Here is a 26,419-nt window from a genome sequence, read left to right as displayed (position 1 = left end):
TGCCTCTGCACAGGGCTCTCACAGTACATATGCAAATCTAGTCATCAAGTACAAAATAGCCAATTTACAATACCTGATTGGATCTTTTTAAGATTATATTGTGCATAAGACTAAAGTTGGGAGTAAGTTCCTCTAGTGCAAGCAGGAGTGAGTAGATTTGAACCTTAGATCACAGCCCCTAGAGTTTATGCTCAGACCCCAGGAGGACCTGTAAACTTTGTTTCGCGTTCACTGTCAACAGCATCTGTGAGTTCTGTTTCAACCAGCAGCACCCATGGCCAATAGCTCACTGTGGAGAGGAGCACATTTACATCAGTGCAGAACACAAAACAAATCAGTGGCATCAACAGATGAGGAAACGGGGGTAGGGGTCCCCTGGGCTGCAGCCATCTCAATTGTCTAAACCGAAAGGTGAGTGAATGAAAGCCAGCTCTGTGTGCCTGTGTCAGCCTACATATGCTGAGCAGCTGCAGAAGTGTTTATGCTAAAGATGTATCCAGCTCTCTGGAAGTCAGTTACAGGAACGGCTCTGTGTAGCAATCCCAGCATTTGCTAGCAAATGACTGTTCTTCCAGCTGCACAGGAGCGTAGTGTAGAAACAGGAGGGATGTGCACTGGCCAGTAACCCTTCACCGCAAGCATCCAGGACATCCCAAGCGCCAGGCACTGCTGCCAAGGGTGGTACCAGGAGGGTACAGAGGATTCCTGAGACAGATCTCAAAGCCTGTCAGAAGAAGTCAGAATTTGAGTGAAGTATCAGCTACTCAATGAGTTTGTTACATCTGAATGGGTCAGCTTAATTCAACATCAGATGGCTCAGGATAGCCTCTGCTGGCAGCCGGAAGAGCCGCTTGTTCAAACAACTCAAATCACTATTGTTCTATAATGAGGAAAAAAAAAAAAAAGAGTGGTTGTTACAATTATCCTTCATTCAGTTATACTGGATGGGGCCCCAAAGGCTGGTGGAGATCTGGGAAGCCCTGACAGCTCCTGCAGCAGGAGATGCAGCGTTCTGTCCTCTGGTCTTCACTCCGAGTAATGCATGATCGACTCCACATAGTTCCCTGGGAAGAGCCCTGTCACTCCATTCATGACACCCTCATACCAGCCATCATCGTTTTTCTTGATGACATAAATGATGGCACCTTCCTGAAACGAGAGCTCGTCTTCTTTGTCCTTTGTGTAGTCATAGATCGCCACCACTAGAAAAGAACAGAGCGTGACTGTTAGGAGAGGCACAGGGAGCATGAGGAAAATCAACCTGGTACAAAGTTGTGGACATTGGAGGCAGTCAGAGAACTTGCTGCCTCATCTGTACATGAGCAGAACGACCTGCTGAGAGGGGCAGCTTCCTCCCTTTTACAAGAGCTCGTGCCTTGAAGCACATGCACCAGGACTACTTTAACCCTTTTATAAATTGTATTATTTCCAGACCTACCAGAGGAAAAGTTTAATATTCCACACTTTTGGTGTGGAATGATAGAAGGAGGTGGATGTAACTCTCCATTTTTATGAACAATCAGACCTAGTCCAAGATTCATATATTAAATATATGTGCAAAACTAGATCTCTGCACAACTAACAGCAGGAAAACACAGAAGAGGGAGAGTAATAAGACCTCTCTTCAGATCACAGTGAGAATGAGCCAAGGTGGATGTCTCAGACTTCCATCAAGCTTGGCTGCCTCCACACTTCAATCTGCAAAATACGTATGTGCACTTCCAGAAGTCACTCCCAGGGTATAGAGTGCCAAGGTGGGTAAATCCCAGTTAGGAGCCTGGAAGGAATAAGGTGGTTCTTTGAAACAACATGTATGCCTGTTGTATCAGGGCATTTTTCTAACAGCTGCAGAATATTTTACTGAAGGCACAAAAGCTCTTAGGAAAGTCAAAGAAGTTGGACAAAGCACTGGTGAATATTAAAAGAGTATTGTCCTCAAGTGGCAGAAAATAGACATCAACTTGATATGTTTTTCCATTCTCAGTCCTATCATTATGTGTTCCATAGAAAAAATAAGCTATGCCAGACTCTGAGTACCTTAACAAATACACCAGTCACCACTTTGAGCACTTGGCAATGAAACAGGCAGTGCTGCCACTGAAACAAAATGAATGTTGGACAGGGATCCTAAAATCTTGTACTGCGGATAGAAGGGAAGATACTCTAAGCCAAAGCAAGGAGAAAAAAAATGAACAGGATGTGTTCATGAGCAGTGTCCAAGCATCCTATTAAACTCATCAATCTTTTCAAAAGAAAAGAGGTCATTTCCTTTTGAAGGAGCAAAAGAATCAATACAAATATTTACTAAGGAAACCAAGATCCTGAGGAGATTATGAAGTTAAATATATAAATCAGTCCTGGTGGAGAATCAGAATATGTACAGAGATTTTTTTTTTTAATTAATAAATCTACCAAACAGGAGATTTCTATAATTTGACCAGAGCATATTTAAAAAACACATGTTGCTGGTTCTGCACTTATGCCAGCACAGCTGTTGAGTAAGGAAACAGAACACAAATGGAGAAATTAGTAAATTTTTAGCTTAAAAAACAGAAGTTACTATATGAACACTTCATACTTTCTATTAAAGTCCTTCAAAATTCCTTTTTCACTGCCTTCTATTCCTGCTTATTTTAAAACATTTCTTTCTCGGGACACTGCACTGTTATTCTTCATTCTCCTGATAATTATAAACATCCAATTCCTTTCTTTCTCATTTTTGAGTATACTCTAGTTCTTTCTTATACTGAATGGATTCATTATTTCATGTTCACAAGTAGGCAACTCTTCCCTAAGTTTGTGATGAAAGTTCCCTTCTTGTTAAGCCTCTTAGAAAATTACCCAAAGCCTAGTTTTGTCTCTACATCACCAATGCTTCCTCTTGCACGTTACTTTTGTACTAGCAACGTTCCTCTCTCTAAAAGACTGTTGAGTCCTTCTGTCTGTAGCCCCACCAGTTCAAGCTGTGAGCTTGTCACAAACCACGAGTTACCAGGAGCCCAGGCCAGTATTGCAAAAAAAGTTCCAGATGGGCCAGGAAGCAGCAAGACTGACTCAGGAGGTGGCATCCTGCCTGCTGAGACTCAGCCAGGACCTCTTTTGCTTTCTATCTGAACACGTTTCAATAGAGATATGAAAAACAGAATTACTCATTTAGGTTGATATTCTTCCAATCAGTGATCTTTGTTTTTTCAACAGTTACACAGAGTTTGGCTGAACTCTGTTGCATCAAGCCGAGCACAAAAGCAGGGCAGACTTGATTATCCAACTGAAATCTGATAGCTGTGAGCACACACTTTCTCTATGTGGTTTGAGGGCAATTTTTCCCCCTGGACACCCATTTCTCTTCATCTGATTTGCAAACTGGGACAATTTCTTGCCTTGTTGTGCCACACACCCAGACACACAGCTCAACGGAAAACTCCAGTGTGCTTTCCTGGACATGGCTGGTTGGCTGGCACCATCACAGCCATGTGGCAGCATCCTCAGGTTCAACATCCCCAGTAACTGTATCCTACCTAAGAGTTTCTCCATCTGTTCAAAATGGAGCTGCTATTCGCTTCCTTCCTCAGCTGTAGGTTACAGCAGGTCTTGGTGTTACATGTACCTCCCACACCCCTTCACAGAGCAGGATCATTCTGAATCCCAGCTCCTATTTGACACCTCCTTGGTGCCCCAGCTTCTACATTCTCACTTTTGCAAAGGTTATCTAAACTAATCCTATTCAAAACGCTTTCATATGAACTTAAATAAGCGAACAGTCATACCAAAAGAACAAGCACAACTCCTAGGAACTGCTGCTCTACTTATTGGGGGTAATGGTGTCTGAACAGCCATTTCCTTCCATCAGGTTTGTCTGCTTTGAATCATGTGACATAGAATGCTGTTTATAGGAACTTAAGGAGTTGCCACAGGAATCGTTATTTTGCAGTGGATAAAGCATTATTAGTGCACAGCAGGATAAATATACGCATTCTTTGAGTATGACAGTTGTCTTGTAGCATAGGACTTTTCATTAACTTCAAAGCTTATTTGCTACAAAACTTCTCTCCCAACTCCAGCAAAGCAGTCAAATCTCAAGACATGGGCCGGATATAAGTAGAGCTCTTCATACAACTACAACTGAATCCACACCTGTGTCAATATCTCATTTTTTCTGCCATCCTAAAACTACTGTTTAACAGTTCCTCATACATTGTAAGCACTTTAATTTATTACTTTAATGAGTGTTTTTAAGAACAGACCAACCTTTAGATGTTTTAGTCATCTAGTTTTCAAAATACCATCTCTACTAACTCTAAACCTACCCTTTTCTAAGTAGGTCCTTGGTGCCCAAGGAGGGTCCTCCTCAGCATATGGATCACTGTACTCCACCACAGCTGCCTCCTCCTCCTCGTAATCCTCGGGAGGTGGGGGTGGAGGTGGAGATTCATCAAACACCGGCTCATCCACAGGCGGTGGTGGGGGAGGAGTATCTGTAACTGAAAATAAGCAACAGTGTGACCACGAAAATGTCTCTAGAACCACAGTAACAGGTTGAAGTAATAATCTATATCCCAATTAATTGCACTGGGACTAATAGAACTTAAAGAAATACACTAGAGACAATAAAATTCTGAGAAGGAAGAATCGGGTTTCTCCAATAACATTATTCCCTTTTTCCCTCTCTCCACAATTTCAGACAAACTTTCAGAGGTAGAAGAGAAGGCAGAATTCTGGCCATATACAGACAAATCTTTCATCCACTCAAAACAAAAGCCACATCCAGAAACAAATCATAGCACAAGGAAGCAGCAAACTTACTGTTTTCTTGAACTCTGGCCACAAATCCCATTAGCGGTAACTGTGGAGTTACCTGTAGGATGGAGGGGGGAGGAGGAGCAAGGGAGGCTGCCGTAGAAATTAAAAAGAGAGAGGCATTCAGTTAGAAACACAACAAAGCAGCAAATAGGAAAGCAGACAGCGTCACCACTCAGACAGGGCAGCAGGCTGCCAGGAAGCTGAGACGAAAACGCTGACATTCAAAGAAAAATGGCTCAGGTGGTTTAAGCATATTTGAATCCTTACTTCAAGGAGATTTCTCTATTTTTAAAATTTCCAGCCCAGCTCTTTTTCATAAGATTAAGAATCTATGCTGAAGTACTTTTCTGATCTATGAGATTTCCCTTAAGCTGAAGTTCGCATTATATGAACCGACCTCACAAATACATCAAGAGGATTCTCCCCCTATAATCCTCCACCTCTCAGATCAAATTTATATTTATAGAGGTGACTTCAGTAACAGCATCCACAAATCCTTAGGAATGAAAATGTACATAATGAGTTTTCTCCAAAACATAGGCCAAAAAAACCCCCATCAAATGAGGCAGTTATTTTAGGTGAAACAGAAACCTTTGAGAACTGGGTGTATATGGAAGACACAGGACTTTGGAGCTTATTGGTAGAACAAAGTGCACTGTGGTGCTGCAGAACAACAGGGCTTGTTCCAGATGTGCTGCCACATCTCCTTTCCACCTGATTTCACAGACCACTACACTGAACTATGAACAGCCCTTTTACTGGTACCACAACAACCGTCTTCATACAATACATATGAATTCAAATTTTAAAAATACACTATCAGCCAGTTGCAAATATTATAACACTGAACTGTGGTTTAAGGCAGGAATAAAAGTTTCAGTTATCTAGTTAAGTTAAAAATGTAGTTAACTGGTATTATCTAGTTTTAGTATTACTTTGCAAGAGTGATGCAATAGCATTCTTTAAGCAAGTTGCAAGTTTATTTTTCAGAAAGCACACCTCACAAAAAGCACAACTAAATAATCTTCTTGTTAGTAGTGGCACACAAGAACATTTAGTCATGTCCAAAAGAATGAGGGAAAAAGGTCTATACTTCATGTGCCAGTACATTTATTTAGATTGCAGAACAGAACTAAATTAACTTCAGACTAATTCCAGAGCCAGTAAGAAAGCTGCCAGGTATGATGTAGTATTTTTCTGACTTGATTCACATAATCATAGCAAATGAGAAGAACTCCAGGGTATTTAAAATTCATGTCTCAAAATTTGTTCTGTTTGCTTATTTCAGTAACGATTATCTGATGTGGTTTGAATGTCTTCTGTCAATCACATTCACATTCCTTTCACAACCACACACCCCAAACACAAAAAACACAACAGAGTAACCATCCTTTCTGTTGTATAAATATCCTTGTACCTACATATAAAGCAAGCTCCTTTATCTCACCATTTCATTTATATTTCTTGAGAAAAACTGAAACACATCTCTAATTACAGCTTCATTGACTTGAATAATGTGATCTCTAAGAGTATTTACTCCTCCAAGTGTAACCACAGTAGCTGGAAAAAGATTTGGTTTTGCATTTTTTCAGAGCAGGGAAAGGGAACTTGAATGTGAAGTCTTACTGAAATGCAGTAATCTTCATGAGTTCAGCATTCTTGTGCAACTATGAAGTCGCTGCCTTTTTAATTATGTATACTATAGAAGTGTTCGGTTTCAAATGTTTCCTCTATTCAACATCATATGGATTCATACAATTCCATATAAGGCCAGCTTCAGTTTCCTAGGTCCCTTCAGTGCCCTTTGTTCGTGTGTTACGTATACTTCCTTGAAAGAAATAATGAGGCTATCCATGTAGAAAAATAAACTTAGATACTGGTATCTAAGGCTGCAAAGTCAGAACACTTGTTAGGTGGCATGGCTGACAAGAGTTGCTTTGGGACAGACACATGCTGAGATCATTTAGGGTTTGCATTTCTTAATATTTTCTTTTCAGTCATTAAAAAGGTCTCACCATGAAGTGGCGAAATTATGTTATTTTAGAAGTGGCTTTCAAAAGAATAGGACAAGACAAGTCTTTCATTTTCCTGTGGACTGAATAAACAAAAAGCACGATGCCAACATACTAAAAAATGGAAGCGGAAAAAACAGTAGCACTGTTTTATTGCCAAACAGCCTGCAAAGAAGAACAAGCCATAGCTGGCACGCTCCTCTGCTGTTGTAAGGTCTCTTTTGCACCTCTTACTTCTCTCCCTCTCTTCAGGAATGCTGAGAAGCAATTGTGGCCCCTGTCCTGTCCCCACTAACCCTGACACAGCAGCCCCTCTGTTCTGAGGGTTTTCATCTATTATGCATTATGCTTGAGAATCCTCTTCTTTCAAAGTATGGGCCAAGAGAACTCCAGTATATCTGTAAAGCTAAGAAATTCTGTATTCTGCAGGTATATTAAAAAAGTCTCTTACTACAACTGCTTATTTATGCTGTATCAAGTATGCCAGTATAATTAAAGTATTGTGATTTACAGCTCAAGTGACTAATCACCATAATTACTATCTTCTTTTTGGCTACACAGACTGAATTGTGGTTATGTAAGATTTAAAGTCTATTTGGCATCTTCTGTGATTACCTATTAACGATGCAATGGCAGCTTGGAGCGAATTATCCCTTTGCTAAAGCAGAAATGCACAGAAGTTGTCAGAAACTCCCTGGATATCCTGAAAATCCTCTTTAAGGCACAGGTAATCCTGAAAGGTTTCTTTTATTACTATTACCCTTCCCTGCTTGTCTATTCCTCTTCAGTCTTCAATATACACATAATGTGCTTAACAAATACCACAACTAGGATGCAACTAGGATGCAATTTAGTCCTATAGCCTTCTCTGCCCCCTGTCCCCAGCAGCACCATTCGTTTCCTTCTCAAGGTAAACACACAGATCTCTGCACGGTAACTTGCAAGCAGTAATATTTTAACCCGATCAAATCCCTTCAATGCAGATTGCAGCATTTGACCTCATTGCAAGTTTAGTGCTCAACTAAAAAAAGAAAATAAAACACACCAAAAACCAACACCACACCAATAACGAAACACAAATGCACTGTAGAGCTTGCAAGCTGACATGCAATCTTGCCAGTAATAGGGCATTTCCTTGACAGGGAACCTTCAGTATGTCCCCTGTATCTTTCTGTAGCTTTGTCAAAAAAGAAAGCCTCCCCTACTCTGGTATCAAAACCTTCATGTCGCATCAGAAGCACAGGGAAAAGGACTCCCTCGATAAAAAGCTACTGCATTCTGCCTGACACATGAGACACGCCACTCCTTGTTAGCATCTCATCCTACTGCACATGGTGCAGTGAAAGACTAAGGCTTGTCTAAGAGGGACCGTGAGGTCAAAAGTAACTTAGATGGCAACAAAGCCAATACTGTTTTAAGCTGCTTGCCATGACAGAAGGTGAACGCTCTGTACTTGGACTGCAGCTTTGGCATGGGCACCAGCAGTATACTGGAAGTTGCCTGAGACTAACTGCAAGATCTGGAATGGGGACATAACATAAGATTTCAGAGATCTGAAGGACACCCCATTCAGCACTGTGTTGAATTGAAAAGAGCAGAGAAACTTTCTTACCTGGGTTCTGGTTATAAAACGGCCCTCCGTTCATCTGGTTCTGAAGGCTTGTCTGTGATGTGATCGAAGGAGGACGCCGATATGGCAAGGATCCCCCTATTGTTGGGGGGGTGTGTCGAGACGCAGGCCTGTTCATGCTGTAGAACTGAACTGGGTGACCTAGGTTAGAAAGAGAATTGTTTTAGCAAAGGGAAGAGTGATGCCTGTGATTTTTATATCTGCATTCAAGATTCAAAGGCTGTGAAAGGATTTTGGTTTTGTTTTTAAGACAGTCTGCATCCTAGGAGTGGTCAGCCCGTTCAGCTGCCAGACTGGCAGGATTCTGGATGTCCCAACAGCAACACAAACACAGCTCTCCCAACTGCCTCTACTCAACACTGCTCACAAAAGCCAGTAGGAAATACAAAAGTGTCTAAGCTACAAAGCTTTAAAATAAAATAAAGTAATTCCCAGTTAACCATTTTATAATGTATTATATTAACTTCTTGCAAATTTAGTTATTTATAAAACTGAAAAAAATAACACTTCACGGTCCAGCAATTCAGCAACATAGACGTAGAAACTAACTATGTGCCCTTTCCACAATTCAAAGTTATTGCCTTATACAACTGCAAACCACAATACTAACTTAGTGCTGCTTAGGAAATATGCAGAGGATTATCTGAGGAGAAGAGAATGTTAGAAACTGCTTGAAGGATGCGATAAATGAAATCATACTCCAAGACCCTTTTTCAGGAAGCTGCCAATTGAAACAACTCCTTAAAACTCGTTCTCCATTTTAATCACTTCCTGTATCACAGTAATTGACACTGGATCCAAGCAAGACCATTAAGTTATCTTCTGTGCTCACATAAAGTTTTCTGGCCTATATTCTGTATATAAGTCGACAGTAAACTGGATTTGTTATACCCATACGGGTTACCACCCTCCCTAACTATTCCTACTCCATCATTTGCACTAGAAGTAAATTTGAGCTTTGAAGAAAAGAAGGGAAGAAGGGAAGGGCACTGTGGTTGAAGAGACATGCATGCGGGGAAGTAAACAGTGAAAGAGAACAAATGAATGTGCAATTGTTTAAAAATCTGCATTGTTCTCCACTATGTTTTGACTGTTTTGCAAAACTTCACACTAGGTCAGTAAATAAAATTCAAGCTGCTTGCTGTGTTACATGCTTCTAAAAGCAAATGCATGAACTAGAGATTCACATTCATCCTGCTTCGTACAGATACGTACATCTCAAAAAATGCACTTTTACAGATGGGGAAGAAGAACAGTTAAGAAGCAATCCACTCCGTATTTTACATTTTCCCTGATGCATCTTTCCAATGTGTCTATCTCCCTGTTACTTCAAGCACCGGTAGAAATTAGTGGTTATTGGAGAGAAGGAAGGAGAGAAGAACTCAGATAAGAGATCCTTAAAGACCAAAAACTACAATCTCAGAAACTATCCAGTCTCTTCAAATATTTTATTTCAGAGAAGGCATGCTAGCAACCTCACTAATAGCACAGGGAAACAAAAGATGTTAAAAATATTAAGTAACTCAAAATTTCTCTTATGGAATTGTGAATACAAATTGTAGCCATTAAAATACTAATCTTTTCTTGATTTTGACTTGGCAAAAATAAAGAAGCAATATGGCTTAAGAACTGGAGTACTGACATCGCATTAAAAATGGAAAATTGATTGAGGCCCCATATAGCACAGCTCATCTTCTAAACAGGAAAGTAGTTTGGACATCAGGATCCTATTCTGATACCAACATTCATCACAGTTGAAGCTTCTAATCATAGTCATGGATTCTAGTGTAAGTATTTTCTAACTTTATACAAACCGCAGCACCTTAAATTAAACACGATTTCAAGAATGCTTCTGGCACGCAATGGAATTCTTACTGAGACACCAACACAAATAAACACATTAACCAATCCACACCATTGTGATCAGCCGCCATTATAATTAAAAGTAACGAGACATGTAGGTAACTGTGTATGAATGTGGCTGTCTACAGATCTTTACAATGCAGGTGCAACTCCTCAGCAAAAGCTGACACAGTGTCAGGGTTAATAAGCACTACATGCTGCAACTTCAGCATATGGGAAAAGGAAAAATGTAGGATGATTCTATAAGCATTAAAAAAAGCGAGTTGCAACATACATCATAAGTACCACCTAATAATACAAAATGCTTTAGTACTATTCCGCATAATAAAAACTTGTATTTTACCTGACACTGAACACACTAAAATCGCCCCTTTTATCAGTTCATTGAAAGGAGAATTGTCATTTGAAGGCATTGGTGAGACAAGTCACATAGAGTATACTTTGCTGGATGCAGTTTTTTTTACTCCGCTACTGAAAGGGAATAATCAGATTCAAAACTATCAGTGCTGGTTCCCCACAAACACAATTATTCTATGAGATCTCAGTATCCAAATCACAACAAAATTATTATATAATAAATAACTATATCAATGTAAAAAATATCAAATTAGAAAATTAAATTATTGCTGTTTGTGAAAGTAGCACACCTTGAATTGTCTACTATAACCATGACTGTATAGTTGGGTATTACCAGGTATTTCCTAGGTATATTTAAAATAAAGAAGCCCACTGCTCCTGACGTGCCTGTGCAAAGCCTTGGATGATGACTGCATCTGGGCTCACCTGCCCAGCAGCTGCAGCAGACACTCACCTGCCGAGGATGTGGAGGAAGCGGTGGGGGGAGTTGGAGAGGTGAAGCCATCAGCAAGGGGCTGCGCTCCCGCAGCAGCAGCCGCAGCGTCTGGGGCAGCGCAGGAAGGGGCAGGAGCAGGAGGAGTGGGGGCAGGAGCAGAGGTAGCAGGAAGGGGAGAAGTGCCAGCCGAGCCAGCTGGGGCTACATGAAGAGAGGAGGAAGAGGTGGAGTTAATAAGGAGATCTGTTAGCGAGGATCAGAGACAGCCTTTGAGTATTCAGTGTTAGCTATTTATTAGATGCATAGTATTTGACAATGCACGAGGAAATGAGAGAAAAATGGAGCTGTTAAAGAACGACATGTTCCTATGTAGACAGTAAATTAGGGTCAAGCAAATCCACTTCTTCTTTCCACGTCTGAAGGGAACAATCCAGAATTTTTCACTGAAATCCATTACTTGTCTTTAGCTTTTGTACACATTAGAAAATATACAGAAAAGCCAAAAAAATTCCAGTTCTTTGGTTCAGAAATATCATGTATTTCAGATTGCACTGCAAGCCAGCTATATGCTCTTCTTCACTGAAAGGGCTGAGCAAAGGAAAAAGGAGAAGTAATATCCCTTCTTGGCTCTGGCAAGACTGGGGCAATTACATCCAACAAGTGTCTTTTTGTGACAAATCAGGTTACGTTTGCATTAATGTACTAAAGATTTACTCTGTGCCTGCCTCTCATTTCATCTAATTTTCTAAAAGCATGCTTCTACATATCTGCATGAATAGCCCATGAAAAAAAAATGTATTTGCTTAAAAGGATAAGATGGAAGCTTCCCCAGCCTACTGAAAAAGGTGGCGTGTCCTGCCTAGTCACATGCAGCCAGCCAGGCAAAACATTCTGACAAACAAATTCTATAAAAGAAGCATTAGACCACATCAGACACTCTCCAAAAAGATACTACTTGATTCAAACTCATACTATCAATAGCAAGCAATTTTCGAGGCTTGCATGTTTCTGGATAATGAACTTTGAGACTTCTCTTGGGGTTTCTTCAGCACTGTGTTTAGGAGACTTGCAAATGCTTAAGGTTAACGCTGAGTCAGAAAGAGGAACAGCAAGTTTGCATTTACCTGGATAGACACTGGGAGGAGATGGTGTGGGAACTGCAATAGGAACACCCACACTTCCACTGCCACTGTTCTCTCGACTGCTGCTTCGACTGCTCGGGTGGCTCCCTCCGCTACTGCCACTGCTGCTGCAAGGAACCACAACAACCAGGCCATGAACACGCTGCTGTGCATGCTGAAATCTACGATCCCTCATACAGCATTTTACTAATTCAGAAAAGTAACAGGGAACAAGAGAAACGAAACAAGGATGGTGCAAACCTATATAAAGCTTCGTTTTCCTAAGACCCTTCACTTTGTCTACAACACAACAGGTTTTTCAGTTAGTCTTAGTGAACTTGACCAAAAATGAACCACTTCTGGAACCTTGTTCATGCATGTCACTCCAATACTGTTAACCCCCCACTGAGCAAATACTGACCTTTCTCCTATAATTTATAAAATGCATAGACTGTTTAGACTCTGATTTATATGCTTTCATATGAGATTACTGAAATCTAGAAATTGTAAGACAGTAAATTCAGATTTTCTTCTATTTTAAATCCATCTGTTTTAGCCTTCCCCAAGTAATTATGATGTCTAAAAAGTAAAGATTTCAGGGGAAGTATTGAAACCTGTCACATCACAAAATTCCTTTTATCCTAGAGAAAAGGCAAGCCTTTTGCAGAACCTTTGGTAATATACTTCAGCTGTACTGTTTGAAGTACCAGTATCCTCAAAATACTATGCTTTTTCAGCTACTCAATCTATAAATATCAAAGGCTGTTCAAACAAAAATGCAAAATATAAGCATACTAAGTAGTCCTTCAACATCTAGGAGTCAAGTTGTGTACAAAGTCTTTTCCCAGTTTTCTAAGCATTTCATAAAATAGTATCACAATCTACCTACTTGAAAGACGTAATTGTAGCAATTCATTAAGCACCGTAACCAAGTGATGGCACTGAAATTAAGATCACTAGAGGATTAAGTGCAGAATCTTAACATGATTCACTATTCGGGTTTGATTTGAGTTCATTCTCATGATGCCAAGTGATGTTCTCAGTCCATATAATGAATGAGCAAGCTTCACTGAGAGGTGCAGGTGGATTTGATATTTCTCATAGCACTATTTGTCCATATGCTCATCCAATACTAACCCCACTTTGTAGAGGACTACACTGAATACCTGTATGTGCGATTCCTCTGGTTCACAGAAGCAGTTCTAACAGGGCTCTGCTGAGACGGAGCCATATTGCGCGTTGGACTAGGCACGTAGTCGTTGGGGACCACCGGAGGACGTACCGGCTCCAACGTACGGTAGGGAGAGTGACGCCTACACGAGGACAAGAACATTTCAGAAGCAAATCAAGATAATACCACATCTTCCTAAGGTCAAAGTCAAGTTCATAGACTTAATAGGAAAGTCCTTTTATCACACACAGCACAAATAATGAATAGTGCCACATACTAATTTTCCAGTGTGTGTCAAAGCCACACAGTTAATGAGTTTTTACTCTAAAGCATGTCGTTCTAAGTGTTCTGCAATGACAGAAAGGTTCCTGTTGGGAAAGGCTGAGGATGTCCACTGACTTCCAGCAAAAACGTGCTAACTGATATATTAAAGACACGACCAGTAAAAGAGGATGTGGATATAACAACGCCTGACCGTTGCAAATGGTTAAAACAAAAACAAAAAAAAAAAAACACCAAAAAACTCCACACTACAGAAAAATAAAATCTTCTCTTTTTCCCCTTCTGTTCCCCAGCGCTGTTTACACATTCAGTAACTGCACGTACCCAATGGTTCCTTTTCCTGACATGGGTGGACTTGGTGGCTTCTGGGTGGGTGGTGTTGTACGAGGCAGCCCACCCATCTTCATATTCTGTGTGCTGACCTGCAGGACAGAACGGGGAGAAGAACAGCCTTTGCTCAGCCCAGCTGCTCGGGACAGATGCTGAGGTGCCTTCAGCAATTCACTCTTAAGGAGGGGAAGCTTTCAACAAACAAAAATTTGAGAGGCCATGCATTTTATAGGCAATTTCCACTCTGCTAGAAGTCAAGAGTTGCGCTCAAAGGACTCTTTATTACACAGGGGTTTTTGAAAATTGTATAAACAAAAAGTGAATTTGCCTTTCGGCCTTCACATAAAGATGAATCACTGACAATACAGACACTATGTCTAAGTTGGTTAAACCTCCCAGTCATCTCTGGAGATAAAGGCAGTTATTTCAGATTGCACTACAGTGCTAAATTTGCAAAAATATTTTTGAACACTTCAAAAATACTAAGGTTTCTCTAACAGGCCACAATTTAATATAATTCATATAAAAAATGGAGAAGTCAAAGTAATCTTTAAATATGATCCGTTAATGTTTTAATGTTTTCACAGTATGATAATATTTATTGTAAATATTATTTATGTATATTTAAATATAGTGAGAAAGCTACATGGAGAAAAATACAAATATGTACTTTTCCCCCCACCAAATCTGTAGCAATTTAATCTCTAGGAACTGATAAAGAAATGAAATGAAATTTAGCAGTGATGTAATGTAATTGCGGTTGTCCCCTCCTCCTCTTTCAGGTTAAAATATTAACAAGGTAACTGTAATATGATTTAACTTTTTTTAAAAAAGTCATCTGCATTCCTGACTGATCAGTCTAGGAATCATAAGCACTTGTTACCAATGTCGGCACTTTGCTTATCTGTACAGTCAGCCAAGCATAACTCTCTCCATGCAGTCACCTTACAGGAACCGTGACACCGTCTTCTGACAGGTCTCTGTTAAACAGCTTTGATTTATGAATGCTCAGACTACTGCTGAGACACACAGATATTCAACAACCCTCAATAAGTGTGCTTCTGTCCCCTTTTCTGTTCCCATCATCTTCTGTTTCAGCATTTCTGTAAGTTTTGCCTACTTTACCCACCTCTCATGTAAAGAAAGCACATTGATCAAGGCAGTAAGAGTATTTGCAAACATAATTAAAGGCAAATTACTCTTTTAAAATTTGACTATACGACTCACTTAAAAGCCTGGCAATGTTTAGATTTGTGAATTGAAAAACATAGAGAACAGCATAGAGAGTAATATATTCAGTATTCTAATCCACCGAAACTTGCTTCCCCGCCTCTAAATAATCCCAGTGCTATCACATTTTCGATCTGCTGGGAGGAAAAGAAAACCAGGTGTTGGAAGGGGTATTTTGTCAGATTCAAAACCAGATGTTTGGATTTAGGGATTTAGTTGTTCAAGAGTACCTTGTAAGGTCTATTTAAGACTCTTATTTTGCACAGCATTATGAAGTCCTTTAAGCCAACTCTAAGCAACAAGAAATCTAAAGTTAATTCAAGTGAGGGACGAGGTAAGCACTGAACTACAACTACTTGAAGGGAAGAGGGAAAGTGTAAAATGAAGTATATTTTATTCTATACACGGAATGTTAAGAAATAGCACAAAATCTGGGTTTTTTTTAAAGTTGCAGCACCCCTTCTATTTCCCCTTTCATTAAAGACGTGTTTCACTCACCAACCTACTTGACTTGTCTAAAAAACCACAAACAAAAACCACCACCTTACTTAATACTTGCTGCAGTGTCACCTGCTATATTTCAAACAGCCCACTAAGCCCAGTAGGGCAGGGGTCTGGGTGTCTTTAGATGAGCAAACTCACATCAACCTGCATGTCCCTGAACAGCCCATTTAGACGTTTTAACTGACTACACTATTGTTTCTTACCAGATGACGTAATCACTTTACAGTTAACATAAATTCCATCTATTTAACCATGAAAAAGCTTATTTTTCGTATACACTGCGAATAAACACACTCTTGACATCGGATGGGAAGAAAGCTTTACAAGATGTGTCCGAAGAAAAACTGATCCTTTCTTAGCCAACAAAACTTTTGTCACAAAGAAGCCATTCTTAAAAAAGCCTAAACTGAAAGATGGGGAAATGCACTGACAGTAAGCTGAGGTTCAGGCTCTTTGAAATGACTTTTCAACATTGAAATTGAAATATTGAAAGAGCAAGCAATAAAGTTTACAGGGCTGTCTTCAAATCTGACAGGATTGATGGTTTAAGATTAGCTACTCTAAGTGAAAAAACCCGATCTGAGTAACTTCCCCTTGGACTTACGGCTAAATAATCACAGAACATAAATGAAGAATATAAAATTATTCCAATAGTTCCCATCAAAATGGACAGATCTGTGGAAATAATACCATGAAAGACACTAAAAAAGGTTACAGACTGCATTCAGGGAAATAAAAATAAATTATAAGAATAATTTGAAACTAGACAAGTTGCAACTTCAGTTGAGACACAAACATCGTAACATTTCCAACTGTGCCTTTCTATGACAACTTCCACTAGGAAGAGAGGGGAAAAGAAAAAAAAGGAAGAAAAAAGGAAAGCCATTTATGTCTCCCCTTGCAAACCTTTATTGCCTTTTCCATTTCGCACGTATGGTTGTAAAGATAGTTTCCACACACAAATCCAAATCCTCATCCACACACACATCCCTCGTACAAACATGTACAATCCGAAGCAACCACTAGAACTCAAGGTCACATGTGCATTTGTTGTCAAGTTTCAAAAATCCATTTTCTGGAGTAAGTCGGAATTTGCCAGAAGTTGAACTGTTTAGATGACGTTTCCTCGATCTCCACACAGCTGGAACTATCCAGATGCGACTGGTTTTAATTAGAGGGTGAAAGCAGCATCTGGCTGCTGGTTTGACTGCAGGACCCCACGAGCTGGGCCTGGTTTGCAGTTCAGAGTTTGAAAATGCTTTTAGGAAAACAGAGCCTGCAACCAGAAACACAAAGGAGTATCTCTGCCTTTGCTCACAACTGCCAAAACAGCTAACCAAAAGAAAAAAACTAAGAGGGGCAGTAATGATTTGGGCACAAAGATCAGAAAAACCTCCAACAGCTGCCTGTTCTGAGAGCAGGAAGCCAACCCTGTGAAGAGCCCAGTTGTGCACAGGCTCGATGCAGAATGCATGCAGGGATTTTTCCAATTCTTTTATTTGCCTCTTCCCACAGAAGCGAAATAGCACAAAATATCACCAACTGAAATTACATGGTGGAACACCAAATAATTCTAGGGAGATCTTGGATTTTTTCTTTTTTTCCTTTTACTGGATGCCTTGCAGAAGCTTTTTATATGTGAATTAGCAAGCACCTGCACTATAGAAGAAGACATCTTCTCCCGAAGCTGTAACTTGGTCAGCACTCGAGCTGGAATTTGAAGTTTTGCTGAGAGAAACTACATAAACAGAATAAGCAGATTGAGCTTTTTTAGCACTCCACCGTATAAGCAATTTGTAATGTAATAAACTGGTTGAAACTGAGAAATCCTGCAGTTCACTCAATTCAATCCTTGGGAATGTTTTCATGACCAAATAATTCTCTGGATGACAAGTGCAGAAATACACAGTTGGTCAGATAAAGGAGCTGATCATCAAACGTGCAAACACTATTTGTACCAATGCACTGTGTATTTTTGCAGCTGTAAGACACTGTCCTGGTTTTGTTAAAAACAAGTTTCTCTTTTAGTGAATTTGCCTGTCAGCTAAAGCTTCATATCAGCTGCATTTTCCTGGAGAACCAGATACGTTTTGGTAAATATAGCAATGGAATGTGAAGTTATTGGTAAGCAGGGATGGACATCTCGTGAGAGAGGCAACGAGAAACTGGTGACCAAAAACTGACCAACTGTGTATAACATCCCATTCACATGGTAATTCATATAAAAGCGAGAGATCACGAGGATCTTGTCCCTTTTCCCTGTGGCCAACGTTAGGAGAGGACCTTGTGAGTCGTCCCTGCGAACTGAGGCCTAGTGACAGACTGAATCCAGCTCCAGTTGGCTGCATAGTCCAGTCCAGGACTTCGGGTGCCGGCTCTGCAGTTGCTGGGACTTTCAAGATTGGTTTTGTATATTTTGTATTATTTTCTCTATTCTTATTAGTAGCATTAGTAAAACATTTTTAATTTTTCCAACTCTCTTCTCTCTGTCCTTCTGTCCCTCCCAATCGCCTGTCCTGAGTGGGAAGTGGGGAGAGGGAGGGGTAAAAGGGGGAAGCAGGCGGGGAGAGGAGGTTAACAATACATCTGCCAGGGTTTTATTGTGTCCCCGCAATCTAAACCCTCGACAGACACCCACCTGCAACAAAGACTTCAATCCACATTTTCACTCTTCTGAAGAACATCTCATTGTCAGTTCAATTACCAAAAGAAAAATGGGATTTTTTTTTCCCCTAAAATTCTGAATCTCAGATGTTCCACACAATCACAGCTCAGGAGGAACTACTTTCTAAAGCCAAAGTTGGACTCAGCCCAGAAATTTTTATGTGGTGCTTTATAGTCAAACTGGATTTTCTAGAACTTTCAGGATATCAAAAGAATCCTATTTTGCCAAAACTCTAATAAGAAAAAAACATGGCCCATCAGTGACTGCAACAAAGAAAACTGAGTTTGCAAGTTATGCTTTTAAGGTCACTAATAAAAACATCATCCAACATGAACAGATGCCCAGAATAAGGCATACGTGTGTGCAGACAGAAAGTGTCAGGAAGGAGAAATATTTTGCAATTCTCAAATAAAAAGTATTTAAACACTATGTGACTTGAAATAATGTACATCACACAGTCATATAAAAATAAATTTCAAATGACATGTGAGAAATTTCCCACTTACGAAACATTCTCCATTGTGATCAGATGTGCTATATACGCTTAAATACTTTCATTAAAGTATCACCTGGCCAATGTCATAGGGACATCATTGGGACATCTACAGTAGTACCTGGGTTTAGAGGCAATCTTTTCAGGAATGTGCACAATTTTCTGTTAGATTTCTCCAGCCATAGAAAATACTTAGTCATTAAAAATATTTCACATCAACTTGGAACTTCATTTAATTAATATACCCATATTACATATTAGTATTCTATGTTCTAAGATACAGTTCCCTCTTTAAAACTGTGGTGGCTGCTACTAAAAAACTTTTGTAGCCTCTTTCCCCAAATCAGTTGCACTTCAGGAGGATGATTATCTCACAATACTCAACAAAGGCTATAACTAATGTGCTATGAACTCCAACATAGTATCATATAACTTCATTTAACTGCTTGTCTAATTTATTTTATGATTTATCTTGCTCCTTCTGCAGCCACTAAGGCTACTAACATTTAAACCTCTTCAAAATCCTTGAGAATTTGACCTGCTTCAGTCTGAGTTCTTTGATGCACTATTTATTTAATATTTGACTAAATAAACCACTTAGCTTGTTGTTTAAAGGTTAATATTTTACACAGCTATCAAATTTGTGACAATTTCCATACGAGTGCCTCTCAGTATTTAAATAGCACTAGCAGTTTCTGAAAAAAATCAAGGATACTGCAACTTTAAAAAATAACATACAGATTTGAATTTGTTACACACTTTTGGAGCCCATTATCTGAGCAATCTCACACTGAAACGTTCATCTCAATTAAATAACAACTTATACCGCATATAGGATAAAAAGACTATTACACAGGGGGAGGCTCATTCAGCCACTAGCTATTCACTGTATCTTTTTGTCTACACAAGGTTAGCACAACATTTTTCCCTTGTAAATGATCTGGTAGATGTGCTGAAGGCAGTCGATATTTTGCCACAAAACTTTTAAGATGCGCTGTTTCAGCTTTGTTACATAAATACATCAATTAATATCACAAAATGTTTATCTGCAATGAAATCATTCAATGGAAGGTCTGATACACAGGAGGGAGAACAGGCATTTTGTTAAACAATCAGTAACATTCCTATTCATCATCTCCCCGTGTGTAATAGTCTCAGAAGAATAAGAATGGAAATCCAGCCCTGGGGTTTCTTACCTTAAATCTAAGCAACCACTTAATGCATAAATGGAGCAAATAAAAGAGGTAAGGAAAAAAAGCATTGAAAGGTTAGTTGGAACTTCAGGATATGAAGAGAAAGGAAAAAGAAAGAAAAAAGTTAAGCTTTCAGCATTAACAAAATAATGTATCAGTAGATCATAGAAAGAGTGATTAAGGCAGAATGTGTCATGAACAAAAGATTTTCAAGCTGAAATTTTCAACATACATTGATCACAAAGCCTTTACATTAACACCTTTAAATTAATGCTTGTATAGTGTTTACTCAAGTTCTTAGAGTGCTAACAAAAAATCAGCTTATTTTAGAATGAAACATGAGATGTAGCTGGATTAACTTCAGAGATTAATTTATTTGAGCTGTCAAGGAATAGCCTTATCAATACCCTGAGTTCATTAAAACTGCTACACGCATTAGCGCATTTACAACTAGCTGAAACAGAAGCCTCTAGAATATTAAGCTAATACAAGTTCTTTCCTAGACAGTGCTGTTAGTTAACTCTTAACCTGACGCCATGAGATCTCTCTTGAACAAAGATCAAGAGCAAATCATGACATCGTGTAAGAAGTAGAGCACTCTATATGGATACTGCACCGCACATCAGTATTTTCTAAACTATGTCTTAAGACATTAACCAACTGTGAAATCTTATTTTAAAACCTTTTTGACATTAAGTCCTACTTCTTATTGGCACAATAACGTGTACGTTCTTTCCTCCTAATATTTTTTTCAAAAATACTAGTACTTCCATTTGAATATAGTTTCATCTGTTTTCAGTTCAGCTAATCTAAATGTCATCACATTTCTTACACCTTTTGTAACACTGAACATTAAATATGCAGAACCTCAACTGTGTGATTCCAGAGTGGCTACTCTGTTTCATCCATTTAAATAAAAAATAGACCGGAAAGTATTAAAAAAGAAACATATCCTGATTTACTAGAAAATCACCTGTCTTTGAGTTTAAAGTTCCATGGAGCTATTAACCAAAATGGTCTCTGCTTCACACAGCAACGCTGGGAAACCAGGTCCCCCTGTACTGGCCAGAGTGGACAGGGTTTTTGTCATCTTGACTAAAGAACTCTTGGGAGGGATGAACAGATCTGAAGACTTGGTAACTCAGGAAACATTTGAAATGTTTTTGCAGCATTGTAGCTTCAGGGAAGGAAGATGAGGAGGCACTGTTGGAGTGATAGAGTGGCACTTAAATTCTCACCTATTAAGAAACCGTATTGCAGAGCACCTTTTCCTTAAGATGGTATCCACTGATGCTTCACATTTCTGAATGGAACAAACAGGTGCTCAGGTGCCTAAACTACTTCTCTCAACACAGCATTCTGGATTTCTTGGCCACGGACACTCGTTTTTTCTCCCGTATCATTCACTGTTCAATTCACCATCTCTCAGGTGTTACACTGAATGCTTGCTGCATTAACTCTTTGATTGCCTTGACAATGCATAACTCTGGGTTCAAGTACTAGAGGGGAAGCCGCATAGCAGAAAAAGTAGGAGGACAAAGAATGCAAACTCAGGCACCCTGATGATATCTGGAACTTTAATGCTATTTGAAGGGAAAAGTGCCACAGGTCAAGCAATAAAGAGCTATAAATAGGGAAATTTAAAGCTCCTACGCCTTTTCTTTTTTTCTTTGCTCTTCAGCAGATCTAGTAAACTAATCTGTAGTTACTCAAACAGAACATGTTCATAAAGACAATTGGTCACTTTCTCATCAGCAAGAATGGTTCATTCTTCTGTGCTGAACACAGGATTAACCTCATTGGAACTGATCTATGGATCTTAGTGTTGAGGATAGTATGATTTCAAGTTCTCTGCTTACTGTTTCACAAGTACACAATACTTATTCATATTCTAGATAAATCGAGTACATTGTAAATATCATTTGTAACATGTTGAAAGCATATCACAAGCGTAACAAATGGATGTAAATACACATTTGAGTCATCATCCATTTGATGAACTATGTTCTTTCAGAAGAACGTAATTCATTGCATCACAGTGAGTATGATTCTGCTACATTGAGGTAAGTGGGACATCAATTTTAATGGTTTAAGCCAGTACTAAATAAGATTGTGCTACAGAGCAATTACAAATGATTCTTTAATGAGTTCTAAAATAATCTTATTAAAACAAAAGTGATCATTAAAATATTAGCAACAGTAATCCTACAGGTTAATATGCTCCATCCATATCCAGAAGGAGTTCTGCTGACCTGCATAAATTCAAAATTTATAACAATTGGCAGTAGACTGGTACTAATTTACTGGTCAAATCTATAGCTATTAATGCTGAGTCTTTTTTTGCTTGGTTTAGTTTTCCAAATCAAGCTTAAAGAGTCACTTGTCTTTTTAAAATATGTTTAGGGTTACAAACTGAAACTGACTCTTTTGGTAAGAAATGCAGAAAAAATACTTTCCATTAACAAACAGGATGTTGAGAAAGCCTTGAATAAAATTGCTTGGAAAAGATATTTAAATAGGACTGTTCAGAATTTGAATTTTAAGAATTTGGTTAAACAACCTATTGCCATTTTAACAACATCGATAACCTAATCCAGTCAGGTGTCAAGCAAAAGAAATTCTGGTGTACTTTGACTGGAAGAAGCATCTTACCTTACTGCTACTTAACAAGTTCACGGATTTGTTAGTTTGTCATGTAAAAATGGCACCGCTTTGTGCTATTTACCTTTCTTCTCCTGGAACTTTAATACTGTCAGTGTTCTCATTTCCGTATTTGTTTTCCTGGCAGCACAAGTTAACAATGGGCTCAGACCTGCTGAGACTGTGTTTACATTCAGGACATGCTTTTAAAAAACGCCTAACTAATCTCACACATGATATTACTGCTGTCGTGCACACTGATCTAACACTTGCTTAAAACAGCCACCAGTTGTTTCTCAGTCTGATCTTTGCCCTGAAGTTGTAGAGAGCTCACTTTAACACAGCACATCACAGGATAGGGTACAACTGACTGACAGAAAGAAGAAGAGGGAGCAGGTAATACTCCTTTATGCAAACCCTTTATTCGGTTGAGCTTCAAAGTAAACCAGCAGCAATTACAGCTGGGTCATACTTTGTGGTGCTAATTCAGGCAGAAAAGTGATGGTCACTGGCCTTTTAGCCCCCAGGTATATCCCTGGCAACTGAGTCAAATAACAATTACAGCATCACACAAGCAGACATTCAGTAGCATTTTAAAAGGCGAGACCCGCAGTCCCGAATATCCTCAGAAATAAGATTCATTGGGTTTGCAAGGTTTAGAAACACCAGGATAAGGAAATAGAAATGGGCAATGACTCCTCTTATGTTTATAGACACACTGGCCAGGTAAGGAGAAACTGGTATAGTACCATGAAAAGCAGCAGGTTATTTTGAAAATACACAAAGACAATGTATTTGTAGTTTGGCTGTTTTAACAATATCACCTACCTTCACTCCATGTCCAATATCATCTAGAATTGTATAATCAATAGGTTTCCTGATGTAGCGAACTGGTCGCTCCAAGTTAGCTGGTGCAATGATTTTGTGAGTTCTTGAGGTGTTTTTGTTTGTAGTCAAGATACCAATTTCTCTTCTAGCAACTTTCTCTTTGTGAATGTCCACCGTCTACAAAAGACGCAGTGTATTTACTAACAGTGGTATGCATTTGAATACAGAGTCAGTATAAAAAAAAAATTGTATCAGTTCCAATGTTTCAAAGATCTCTGTGTACTCTGCTAAATATATCACTACATATATTTGATTACACTGTCTTTGTTCAATTTACTGTTGAACTTGACACCTCTAAACCCACACTAATAGCTACGGGTTCTTCAGGTTTTCTGCTATTCTCATTCTTTACAGTTCAACAAAATTCCTTCTCCTTTGCATTCCTACTAGTTCCCATTAATTTACTGACACTGTTTTATAATATTCCTTAAATTATCCCTTTCAATTTTACAGTTGCTCTCTAAGCTTGTCTTTGAAGTATTCTCCAACTACATGAAGTGGTAAGGATACCTTCCCAAACCTTAACTTTTATGGCCTGAAAACTGAACAATTAGCAGGTTTTCTTACACTGTAAATTGGTTTGCTAAACTAGGACTTATATGATAGAATAAAATTTCACTTGGACAAACCAACAAGGTGTTTCAGTCATTACAAATCACTCATCGCAAGTAATCATTACATTTTAGAAGGTGCTCAGTCCTACTTTATCCATAGTGAAGCCAATGGTTAAACCCAGAGCCTCTACCTTGAATGTAGAAAATTCCTCCCTCCACATATTACAAGTATCACAGGAGAACCTCCAGTGTAACACAAAGCCCTGCTGAAAACTCATTGCCTAAAACTACATACTTGACTCTTATTTGGTAACAAGACTAGGAAAAAAGCTACCAAAAAGTCTACTTCCCCCTTTCAGGGGGGGAAAAAAATACATAGATAGATATATCTAATCATAGTGCATGGAGTTTCTTGCATCATTTGAAACAAAAATAATTCCTTGCTCACAGAGCAGTTTTCCTTATAGGAAATTTGCCACAGTGAACAAAGCTTTTAGATGTAAGCTGAAAAAAAAAAGTAAGAAAACAGTCAGAATCACCACCATTAGTATTTCTAAACATCCATAGGATTTCTTGTTAGCACTTCAGGGATTATGAATGGTACCAGAAACACTTTTCACAGACAGGCTCTATGGCAAATAAGGAATAGGTACAAATGAGAACTAATTTTCATACCACACTTTTTAAAATTGTAGTTTTCTTTGGGTAGGGATTGGGGCAGTGGGGTTGGTTACACTGTTAACTCTTTGTTTATGCTACCGATACCAAAACAGGCAAAACAGACTCTGTATTATCTTGTGCAACCACCATAATCTTTAAAACAAAAAACTAAAAAAACGCCAAACAAACAAAAACCAAACAAACAAACAAGAAAAAACCCTACTTCTAAGAAGTCATACCTTCACGTTCTTTTCAGAGAAGAATTTCCAGAAATACCAGGGCCATTATGTGGAAGCTCAAATTACTATCTATAAAGATTACCTAGTATTTCCCAGCAACATATTTTCAAGATCTTTCAACTTTGCTGAAATTAAGCACTTAATACAGCTTTGTTGTGTACATTTCTGCCACCTCTAGTACCACCTGCCTAGAACTGTAAGGTTTCTACCAAAGCTGCACAACTATTTCTTAAAACAAAGCAACAGAAAAATTCATTAGTCAAGGTCAAAATATGTTGGCAACCCCCACTTTGGAAAGCTTCAGTTTTCTGAGCAATTATTTGAAATTTAATAGGAGTAGTTAAACTATCTAGGACACATCTGCCATCACCCTCACAAAAACCCAGTTGGATTTGCTCAGTATATGAACTCTACAGAAATTTGTAGTTCATACAAGCTTAACAGATTTTCATTTCTACGACTATTTAACAACGAAATGACTTTCCAACCAAATTTGCTGAAGTCCTTCCTGAAGCTCCCTGTGATGACCAGGTCTATATACTATCCCCCAATACAATAGTGCAGATCAGATCTTCACGGCTCTTACGATAATATTGATTGTACAAATATCAGTGCAAACAGAGCACATGAACACGTTCCAGGCCAGAGAACCAAAAGTGTACCATTCTGCATCAGGGTCATGATCAGTATTTTATCTTCCATTACAGGTTTCTATCCCTTCTCTGTGTCAGACCTTGGCTTTTGCAGCATACTGGAAAAAGTAGCTTTGGAACAAGCAGCAGTTGTATCAAAGAGATCGTCTACAGAATCCTCACCTCGTGAGGAGGAGTTAGAAAGCACGTACTTTCTTGATAAGCTAACAGCATGCGATTGCGACAGCTTGGAGCCTCATGTTTAATAGGACTGCAGCATTATCTCAGACTTCATCTGTGATCTAGACAAGTCGTTAGAGACCTGCAGAAATATTAAACTGTTCTTTGCATGCTCTTTGTCTCACAGACCTCTGATACCATTTCCTAGAATGTGAAACAAAGCTCAGCTGCCCCAGCAGCTGCTCCTCCAAACCCTATGCTACACTGTACGATGTCTCACGGGCACTGAATCACAGAATCACAGAATGTCAGGGATGGGAAGGGACCTCAAAAGCTCATCCAGTCCAATCCCCCCGCTGGAGCAGGAACACCCAGATGAGGTTACACAGGAAGGCATCCAGGCGGGTTTTGAATGTCTCCAGAGTAGGAGACTCCACAACCCCGCTGGGCAGCCTGTTCCAGTGTTCTCTCAGCCTTACTGAGAAGAAGTTTCTTCTCAAATTCAAGTGGAACCTCTTGTGTTCCAGTTTGAACCCATT

The 26,419-nt window shown here is 39.1% G+C and overlaps 1 protein-coding gene across 46 annotated transcripts in view; it reads right to left on the bottom strand.

Annotated features, from left to right (window-relative positions):
• Nucleotides 1–662: 662 nt before the first annotated feature.
• ABI2 (abl interactor 2) overlaps nucleotides 663–26,419 on the bottom strand; it is a 62,364-nt gene continuing 36,607 nt past the window's right edge. For 2 of the 46 annotated variants that reach the window (XM_080346479.1, XM_080346458.1), the window contains 9 exons: nucleotides 23,556–23,732; nucleotides 20,091–20,108; nucleotides 13,997–14,094; nucleotides 13,386–13,532; nucleotides 12,223–12,347; nucleotides 11,117–11,299; nucleotides 8,425–8,583; nucleotides 4,308–4,481; nucleotides 663–1,202 (listed from right to left, as the gene is read on the bottom strand). In XM_080346479.1, coding sequence (XP_080202605.1) covers nucleotides 1,027–1,202; nucleotides 4,308–4,481; nucleotides 8,425–8,583; nucleotides 11,117–11,299; nucleotides 12,223–12,347; nucleotides 13,386–13,532; nucleotides 13,997–14,094; nucleotides 20,091–20,108; nucleotides 23,556–23,732 — 1,257 coding nt within the window. In that variant the 3' untranslated portion in view covers nucleotides 663–1,026. Of the gene's footprint in view, nucleotides 1,203–4,307; nucleotides 4,518–4,803; nucleotides 4,891–8,388; nucleotides 8,584–11,116; nucleotides 11,300–12,222; nucleotides 12,348–13,385; nucleotides 13,533–13,996; nucleotides 14,095–20,090; nucleotides 20,109–23,555; nucleotides 23,733–26,419 lie in introns of all 46 variants that reach the window. The other 44 variants (XM_080346441.1, XM_080346464.1, XM_080346453.1 and 41 more) reach the window with 36 other exon arrangements.

The sequence above is a fragment of the Nesoenas mayeri genome (genome assembly GCF_963082525.1).
Source record: "Nesoenas mayeri genome assembly, chromosome: 6".
In the NCBI taxonomy this organism is placed as follows: Eukaryota; Metazoa; Chordata; class Aves; order Columbiformes; family Columbidae; genus Nesoenas; species Nesoenas mayeri.
This window is presented reverse-complemented; position numbering and strand designations above follow the sequence as displayed.